Source organism: Sorex fumeus, unplaced genomic scaffold, assembly GCF_029834395.1.
Source record: "Sorex fumeus unplaced genomic scaffold, SorFum_2.1 ptg000122l, whole genome shotgun sequence".
NCBI lineage: Eukaryota > Metazoa > Chordata > Mammalia > Eulipotyphla > Soricidae > Sorex > Sorex fumeus.
Genome location: NW_026606179.1, coordinates 13,001,659 through 13,010,786, shown reverse-complemented (window position 1 = coordinate 13,010,786; position 9,128 = coordinate 13,001,659). Strand labels below are relative to the sequence as shown.

Here is a 9,128-nt window from a genome sequence, read left to right as displayed (position 1 = left end):
CGGAACTTTCCTGTTGATTTCGGTGGATCATGTTGGTGCCAGGATCAACATCATGCCCCCCTGGAACCTGCTCTCTGACCTCGTCTGTTCATTGATATATAGACAGGGCTTACTCCTGACTCTGTGCTCAGGCATCTCTCCTGGTGAGACCCAGGTGACCCTACTCAGGTGACCCTCAGCTGTGCTCGGGGACAGAACCAGTTCAGCCGAGTACAAGGCAAGCACCTACCTGCTGTGCTCTCTCCAGCCCAACGTTTGGTGCAGTGCTAGGAATCAGACCTGGGGCATCCGCGAACCAGGCAGCCCCCAGCGCACCAGAGTACGTATGTACATCCCTGTTCCTTTTTTTGGTTGTTTTTGCTTTTTGGGTCACACTGGCGATGCTCAGGGGATACTCCTGGCTCTGCACTCAGGAATTACTCCTAGCGGTGCCCAGGGGACCATATGAGATGCTGGGAATCGAACCCGGGTCGGCCACATGCAAGGCAGACGCCCTACCCGCTGTGCTATTGCTCCGGCCCCCTGTGCCTGTTTCTGGCACAAGTACCCAGGTACTCTTTCTGGCATCTCAGGTACCCAGACAGGGATGCCCAAAGGCTGGTTCCAAACCACTCAGCCTGGGGGGAGGGGAGGGGGTGATGAACAGCAAGTACTCACTGTTCCAATCTGATTTTATTGAAAAGGAAACATACAAAAATCATGTACAAAAAAAATTAACCAAACATGTACAGAAAATCCATTCCGGTATCTACAACAGCGCATGTACAGTATCTTACAGGCTGGGCCACCCTCCCCCCCAGACTCCCTCTTCTGAGGCTCCCCCCCTCCCTGACTCCCCTATCTTCCTCCCCAGCGCTTGGCCTCGGGGACTAAGGCTGGGGCGGCTTCTGCCAAAGTATCCCACCCGCCATGAACGCCCCTGGCCACGTGCTCTCTCTAAACCTAAGCAAAGGGATGATGGGGGTCCGGGAGGGGGTGGTCGCGGGCAGAGCACAGGATTCACAGTCTGGGCCCCTCTTGGCCCCCCCACCCCTCCAGGTGATGGCGAGGAGGCAGGCATGCCCACCACCCGCCGGCCTCAGGGAAGATGGCTGGGTGCTGGGCTGGGCACCCCACAGACGCACCCCATTTTCTGGCTCCAGGAGGCTAGTGGTCACGTTTGGCTCATTTGCTCTTCACGGCCCCCCCATCCCCATGAGGAGGGGGGGAAGCACCAGAGGCCTGCGGCCAGGCCGGAAGTGAAGGCGCACCGAGAGGGGGTCCCCCCGCAGTGCCCCCCACAGCTGGAAAGGGCACCAGCACCAGCGTCTTCCCTGAGATGGTGGTGGGCGGCGGCGACTCCCGCCGGGGACCCAGGAGTCCTCGTCTCCGTCAGGGCACGCCAGGCTTGCCGGCCGCCCCTGGGGCAGGCCGGGCTGGTAGTCCAGTATGCTACATGGTGCAGAAAAAGTCCCCCGCGCGGGCCGGGGCGTCAGGCGGCGGGAGGGTCCTGCCCCCCAAGCCCCCAACGGCCGCTGGGCGGGTGCAGGCACCTAGTTTGGCTCCATCTCAGGGGCGCCGCGGCCCGTGGGTAAGGGCAGGAGTCCCATGATGAGATTGTACAGGACCCTCCAGGGCGAGGGGCGGTGTCGCTGCTGCTCCTCTTGTCTCTGCAGGGGGGAGAGAGAAGGAACAGGACCTTAGGGGCTGGTGTGTCCGGGGAGGAGTCAGGGGCGTGGCTAGCGGTAAGGAGGCGGGGTCAGGGCGGGGTCCGGGCCGTGAGACCCCAGTGCGAGGTGCCTGGGTGACCACTCCTGGGGTCAGACCGACTCCCCAGCCTGACCCAGAGGGTTCCTGGGTCTCGAAGCTGAAACTGGGGTCATGAGGATGCAGGCACCCCCATCTGGCCTGCGCTTGCCCCCCCTTCTCTCCCCCACACACCCGGGCCGGGAAGGCCAGTTCCTGCAACGTTCAGTGGGCCCCTAAAATACTGATACGGCAGGGAGCGCTTGGTCTCAGAGTCATTCTAGAAACTTCCACGGAAGGAGTCGGGCCCCCCTACGTGGAGGCGGCAAGGGAAGTGTGTCTAGGCCACACTGGTTGATATCTGCGTAGCCTTGGGAACAGCCAGAGGAAGCCAGATGTAAGAGCAGCTGCTGTTCTGGGAAAGGGCACGAACAGTGCAGGGGAGCGAGTCCGGGGGCAGAGCACGAGGGCTCAGGCGCTTGCTTTACATGCGAGGGACCCGGTTCGATCCCTGGCACCATATATGGTCCATATATGGTCCAGCTTTTATCCCCAGCTTTTATCCAGTTTTATCCCCTGAACGGTCCCCAGCACAGAACTGGAAGTAGCCTCTGACTTAAACACTGCAAAGTCAATCCTTACCTCCCCCCCACCACCAAAAAAGGCCAATATCAGGGGGCTGGCAAAATAGTGCAGTGGGTAGGACACTTGCTTTACATCAGGCTGGAATAGGTTCAACCTCCAGCACCTTAAATGGTTCCACAAACTTCACTAGGAATGATTCCTGTGTGCAGAGCCAGGAGTAAGATCTGAGCATTGCTGGTTGTGGACTCAAACACCACCACCCCACCACCAAAAAAAAAAAAAAAAGGTCCTGAGCAATAGTACAGCGGGAGGGCATTTGCCTTGCATGCAGCCGACCCGGGTTCGATCCCTGGCATCTTATATGGTCCTCCAAGTACCACCAGGAGTAATTCCTGAGTGCAGAACCCTGAGTGACCCCTGAGCATCAGGTGTGACCCAAAAAGCAAAACACATACACAAAGAATAGGAAAAAATGTCTGAATAGCTATGTCTCTCAGTCTCTGAATGCAAGGCTGTGTGCCAGTATAGGCAGCAGATCCTGCATAAATGCATTCTCATAAAACAGGAATGAGAAATTATTTTACGGATGAAAACAAGGGGGCTGGAGGGAAATATTACAGGAGGTTAGGCACTTGCCTTTGCATCCAGCCTTCCTGGTTTAATCCCTAGCACTATATATGCTCTCCCCAAGCACCACCAGGGGTCACTCCTGAGCACAGAGCCAAGAATAACCCCTGAGCACCAGTAGGCATGGTCCAGAAACCAAACATAAACAACACAAAAGCAGAAGAGAACAAGAAGGTTCGATGGGGGGGAGAGGAGGGCAGGAGATAGCTAAAACAGCTAGACTACAGGCTTTTCATGCAGGAGGCTTGGGTTTTATACCCGGCACCACATGGTCCCTGAACACCAACTGGGTGTAATCCCTGAGCACTGTGCTGGGAGTTACTACCAGCATTTGAGCCAGGAGTAACCTTCAGCACTGATGGGTGTGCCCCCACAATCCAAAATATAATTCCTTTTTGGTTCTTGGGCCACACCTGGAGGTGCCTAGGACTTACTACCGGCTCTGCGCTCAGGAATTACTCCTGGTAAGTTCAGAGGAACTGAGATTCTGGGAACTGAAACCGGGTTGGCCATGTGTCAGGCAAGGGCCCTACCCGCTGTACTATAGGTTCAGCCCTCAAAAGCCAATCCAATTTGAAAACGTGAATAATAAAAACTTCTCAAGTCCCATCAACGCCAAAAGGCACAAGCAAGGATCCTGTAAGTGGGTTCCGGAGATTTCTAAAGGGCAGGGGAAATGAGATGTCTCTGCCCAAATTAGGTGCTTCTCAAGCACTGGAGGAGAAAAGTTTGGAACACACAGTATCAAGTGCACACAAGTCCTGAGGCTGGCCCCTCCACGCCCCGGGCCCGAGAAACATTGTGGCTTGGGATTCTGTGATTCTGCAGCAAAAGCCTCAGCACCTGCTTAGGATGGGGATGGGCTGACTGGGGAGATTTCCTTTGGAAGCAAGCGCCCAGAGGGGAGGGGAATGGGGAGGCAGGGGGAAACAAGGGGTTTGACAACATCCGGTTTTTGTTTTCCTCTGCAGCGCCAAACAATGCGGGTGGAATGTGTGCACTGGACAGAGCTGGCTAAGCGGGAGGTGGGCGCCGGGGGCTCATTATTCTCCCTTCGCGGCTGGAGGCTCCAGCTCGGTCGGTTTTTTCCGGAGGGAGGGGCGGGGCTTTCTTCGGCAGGTGGGCGGGCCCGCGGGTGGCCCCGCCCCTCTCCCCGCCCCGGAGCGGGCGGCGCGCGCGGCGGTGGGCAGGGCGGGCGCGGCGCGCGGGCGCTGCTGACTCACCGGCTATAAATAGCCGCGGATATATGAGCCGCCGCGCCCCGCGCCGCCCTCAGTCCCCGCGGCCGCGGGCCCCGCGCGCTGCGCCGCGCCGCGCTCCGCGCCTTCGCCCCGGCCACCGCGCTGCGGGCCCGCGGCAGCTCCGCGGCCGCGCCGCCCCCCACCTGCCTGTCCCCGCCACGACCCCGCCGTGCCGGGCAGCAGCTGCCGCACATCTGGCGGGGCGGCCCGCGGCCCCCACCCCGGCGGGAAGTCCCACCTGCCGTCTACCCCGCCCCCCGCACTCACCCGCCACTCGTACAGCGCGTTGAGGTCGTCCGCCATCCGCCGCAGCTGGGCCCCGATCTCCCGCGCCCACTGCTCCTCCTCCCCGCGGACCCCCGGCGCTGCCTGGGTGGGGCCGCCGGCCAGGGGCCCCGGGGCGCTGCGCAGCGTGGATTCCAGGGGCTGCTCGGCTGGCGAAAGTGAGGGCTGAGGACCTGGAGAAAGCCGAGGGTGTGGTCAGCACCCCCACCCGCCCCCCGGCCCCGCGGTCCCCCAAGCCGCCGACTGCCCGGGGCCTGCTTCTCCCTTTCCCAGCCGCCAGCTTTCGCTTCTCCCCGCCCCGTTGTAGGGCTTCCGTGGCCAGCGCGCTGGAAACCGACGGTATCCAGGCGAGGCCGCCAAGGGGGTCAGCTAGCCCTGCCCCTTCGCCCACTGCGCAGCCCTCTCCCACCGGGCCCAACTTTTCGTTGGCTCCACTTAACAGATGGGGAAACTGAGGCTTCCCACTTGGGAGCAGCCGAGGTCACATTGGAATAAGGTGATCTCGGCCGCACCCCAGAGTCCACGCCTCAGGTCCACTGCTCTGGGACCTCTAGAACACGGCGGGGACACGCTGGGGAGGGAGATGCCCTCGGGTCCCAGCGTCCCTTCCAGCTCGCAGGCCTGCGGGTGCACCTGTGACTCCGCTCGGGCGGCGGGACACCGAGCCCGGGAAGTGTCCTCAGCCCGGTTCCGGGTGGACAGGGGGACGGGGTGCGGAGGGGGCAGCTGCCCCTCCCGCTGCCGGCCCCCGGGGAGCCCGAGGAGCGGGGGCTGGGCTGGGGCTGGCCGGGCACCACAGGGTTAACAGCCCATCAGGCAGTGGACCTTTAACCCTTCCCTCCCCAGACCCCCCCCCCCACTCCCAGCACAATGGCCCCTCCCCCTCTCCTTCCGCCCTCCGGCCCAGGCCTCGGAGATGCAGATAATGGCTGAGGCCACCAGGCTCAGTCCCCAAAGTCCCGAGGTCACCGTCCTCCCCCCACGACCGTGCGGGGGAGGCGGCTGGGGGGGGCGCCCGGGGAGGGGGATTGGGAAACAGCTGTCGCGGGCCTGGCGCTACTGCTGGGGGCCCGCAGTGAGATTCCAGAAGGGACTTCCCACTGCCCCCCCACTCCGTCTTCCTGCTTCTTGCGACACAAAGCCCACACTGGCCACACCCTCCCCATGGCCAGGCGGGCTGGCCACCTCCCCCCACCCGCCTCCCCATCTGGGGTGGGGGCGAGGGGGGCGCCTTGGGGGTTCCCCTCCTTCAGGTCTGCTCTGCTGGTGGGGGTGGGTGGGGCGGGCGGGCACTCACCGTCGGGGCGCGGACCTCGGGGCCGGTTGCGGGGACCCCCAGACCAGCGGAGGCCCCCCAGGGCGGCGGGGGCGCAGAGGTAGGCGGCGGGCAGCAGGCCGGGGGCGGCGGGGCCAGCGGGCAGGCCTGGCTCGCAGAGGCCGCAGGTCACAGCTGAGGGTACCATGCGGCGGAGCGGGAAGGGGCGCGGGCAGTCGCGGGCCAGACCCTCTACCGGCTCGGGGGAGCTGCCCTCCTGGCGTGCTCGGGCCATGGCGCTCCCGGAGGCCTGCGGGACAGGGGACAGGGCTACGGTCAGGTGCCGTCTGTGAGGTGGGGTCACCAGGGGCCCCCAGGCTCCAGGACCCCTCCCTCACTCCTGCACCCTAGGATGAGGGTACAGCGGGACCAGAGGGCAACCCCACGATCCAGATGGGGGAGACCCTGTGAAGGGCCACAGGACACTCAGCTGGTAGCCAGTCTTCCTTCCATGCACACAGTGAGGAGCACATACGAAGGACAGCCCCCCCCCCCCTCCTCGGCACGTACTGGACTCACACAAGAACACCCAGACCCTGGGACCACTCCCTCAGGCCATGGCTGCTGGGCCAAACTTCCGGAACCCAGGGGCAGACACGAGGACAGGATGGACAGCACCTGGCCTCACACGGGACCCCAGGGAGAAGACCTGGGGTGTGTATGAAGGGGGACACACAAGGACCCATGCAGGACTGCCCACACAGAGGGTGCCAGTCATGACCCCTGCCAATCAGGACAGAGGGAGCACATGCACACACATGCATGCTTGCTGCTCTATCGCTTGCTCGCTTGCTCTCTCTCTCTCTCTCTCTCTCTCTCTCTCTCTCTCTCTCTGCCCCAACCTACAGCTAGAGACAGTGCCACGCACACAATGCCTCTGACCAAATCTGCACCCCTCCATTCCCAGCTACACACATGTACAAACAAACCACGCGTGCGCACATGCACAGAGCAGACAAGCCACACCACCACACACGTGCCTCTTGGTGCCCCATGGCAGAGAGAAGCCCTCCACACCTCAGGACACAGCCTCCCATGGCTCCGGAGAACGCAGTGCCACAGCACACACCCACTTGTCTCCAACTCTCAGACCCGAAGGGAAAGGGGGCACAGGTCAGGAAGAGGGAGGTGCCACCGCACCCCAGAGAGCCCTCGTGGACCTCACTGACCCTCCTGCCCAGCATCCCCCATCATCACCAACTCGCAGCACATGCAAGCCCTCCCTCTCGCCCCCCCCCACACACACTCACACTCATGCACACCCCTCGGCTAACTCATCCCCCAGCTCCTGGCTGCTCTCACCTAAAGCACCCACAGAAAGCCTGGGTCTCACGTGACCGACATAAACACTACACACAGACAGCCCACATGACAGGCACGAGCCAGGGGAGCGCAGCGCCGAGCCCTTCAGCCCCAATAAACACGCGCGCACACACACATACATACACACACACACACACACACACAGAGCCCCGCACAGGTGGGGCCAACACCCTCTCGGTGCAGACCCCAGACAGCCACCTAGCTCCATTCCCAGACGCTGATGAGACACAGGGCAAACCCAGAGCGAGGAAAACGACCCCTAACACACACCCGGACAGAGAAGACGCAGGGCTCCGCTGAGCCACGCTGGAGAGAGCAGACAGCGGGCAGGGGAGTCAGTCCAGAAAGGCACATAAACACAGCACCCCCGGCCAGACCCACACCCAGGGACACACCGGAGCAGCGCCACGGCGCAGCGCTCGTCCGCAGCGCAGCCCCCCCACCCCGCACCCCCAAGACAGCCCACGCGGACAACTCTCCCCAGGAACGCGCGCTTACACAGGTACCCCACGCAGTCAACACAGCAGCACCCAGCCCGCAGGCACGGCGGAGCCAGAGCCCCGCTCACACACACACACACACGCGCGCGCGCGCGCACGCGCGCACACACGCACACACATGCACACACATGCACACGCGCACACGCGCGCGGGGACTCACGCGCGCGCCCCGGAGCTGCCTCCGGACTGGCACCACCCCGCCCTGCAGCCCAGCGCACAAACTCGCCGCCAGACACGCGCACACACCCAGGCAACGAGGCTGCAGCGCCCCAAGCCCGCACGCGCGCGCTCCCACGACGGGCCCCGCCGCCCCCCTGCGCTGTCACGGCCCCCCGCGCCCCGCCGCCGCCACGTGCGCCCGCCCCGCCCGCCAGGCAAGCGCGGGGCCAATAACCCGCTGTTGCTGGGGCGCTGCCCCCGCCCGAGGAGCCGCAGCTCGGCGGCCCGCGAGCCGCCCCCCGCCGCCGCCGCCCCCGGCGGGCGCGCGCCCGGGTGTGGCCGCCCCTCCGTGCGCACCCCGGCCCCCCACCCCGCCCTGCCCGGACTGCGGGGGCCGGGGCAGCCCGGGTCGCCGCTCTTCCCCGGGGCCGCGCTGGCCGCCAGTGGGCGCTGCCGAGCCCGCACCCCATTGTTTGTAAACAAACCCGCCAGACCACTGAGGGATCGGCGCGCCCGGACCCCGAGCCCTGCCTGCTCCGGGGGCCCCCCCGCCCGGAGACCCCTGCCTCGGGAGACCCTGGAGGGAGTGGCGGGGTGCGTGAGGACGGAAGGGATCTGAGGGAAAGTGGCGCCGCGGAGGAATGCAGCGCGCCTCTCCGCGGTTTCCCCGGTGCACGCTGGCCGCCTCCTCCAGGGAGCCCGCCCGGCCTGCCGGCCCGTGGCGGCCAGGGGGAATTCGCGGTGTGGGTGGGGTGGGGTGCCCGCACTCACCCCGGGGGCATGAACACGCCGGAGGGGGCGGTGATGGGGGCGCGGGCGGCTTCCTTCAGGAGGGCGCCCCCGCGGAGCGCCGCTCCCTGCGGCGCCTGCTGCTGCTGCCGCTGCCGCTGCTGCCGCTGCCGCTGCTCTAACCCCAGTGGGTGTTGCTGCCGCCGCCGCTCGAGACGCCGCCGGCGCTTCCGCGTAGTCGCCTCGGCCGCGCTGGGCTGCTGCCCGCTTGCATGTGGCTGGCGTTCTTGTCTCCCGCGGCCCGGCGGCTCCCGGGCTCACTCGGCGACCGCCCCGCCCCGCCCCGCCCCGCCCCGCGCGGCCCGGCCGCTCCCACGCTCCGCCCCCGCGTGACGCCGCTGGCCCGCCCCCCGCCGACGAGTCTGGACTTGCCACCGCGCCCCCGGCCTCGGCGCGGGGGGTTCCCTGCAGCCGGGCGGGGCGGGGCGGGGCCACGCGCAGAGCCATCCCGCGGGACGGACAGCCGGACCCCCGCAGGACACACCCTCACCCCGCCCCGGGGAGCTGGGGTCAGGCTGGCGCTCCCGGGAACAGAGTCCAAAGGGCACAGTCGCCGCGAGGCACACCTGCTGGACACAC

The 9,128-nt window shown here is 65.2% G+C and overlaps 1 protein-coding gene across 5 annotated transcripts; it reads right to left on the bottom strand.

Moving 5' to 3' along the window:
* Positions 1-653: 653 nt before the first annotated feature.
* On the bottom strand, positions 654-8,868 carry BBC3 (BCL2 binding component 3). 5 transcript variants are annotated; one of them, XM_056136230.1, is made up of 4 exons: positions 8,532-8,868; positions 5,761-6,028; positions 4,446-4,636; positions 654-1,649 (listed from the first exon to the last, which is right to left on the bottom strand). In XM_056136230.1, the coding sequence occupies exons 2-4, from the start codon at positions 6,011-6,013 to the stop codon at positions 1,533-1,535; spliced, it is 561 nt and encodes a 186-aa protein (XP_055992205.1). In that variant the 5' UTR covers positions 6,014-6,028; positions 8,532-8,868; the 3' UTR covers positions 654-1,532. The 5 variants fall into 5 exon arrangements, with proteins under 5 accessions (XP_055992205.1, XP_055992208.1, XP_055992207.1 ...); XM_056136233.1 differs by lacking the exon at positions 8,532-8,868 and adding an exon at positions 7,848-7,964; XM_056136232.1 differs by lacking the exon at positions 8,532-8,868 and adding an exon at positions 7,762-7,914.
* Between the last annotated feature and the right edge of the window lie 260 nt (positions 8,869-9,128).

Bases quoted from the DNA above. Each gene is read 5' to 3' on its own strand.
- BBC3 (XM_056136231.1), bottom strand. From the start codon at position 7,455: ATGTGCCTTTCTGGACTGACTCCCCTGCCCGCTGTCTGCTCTCTCCAG. The intron at 4,637-5,760 runs GTGAGTGCCCGC...GGCTTTCTCCAG, and splicing joins CCGAGGTCCGCGCCCCGACG to GTCCTCAGCCCTCACTTTCG. The intron at 1,650-4,445 runs GTGAGTGCGGGG...TCCCCCCTGCAG, and splicing joins ACGCGCTGTACGAGTGGCGG to AGACAAGAGGAGCAGCAGCG.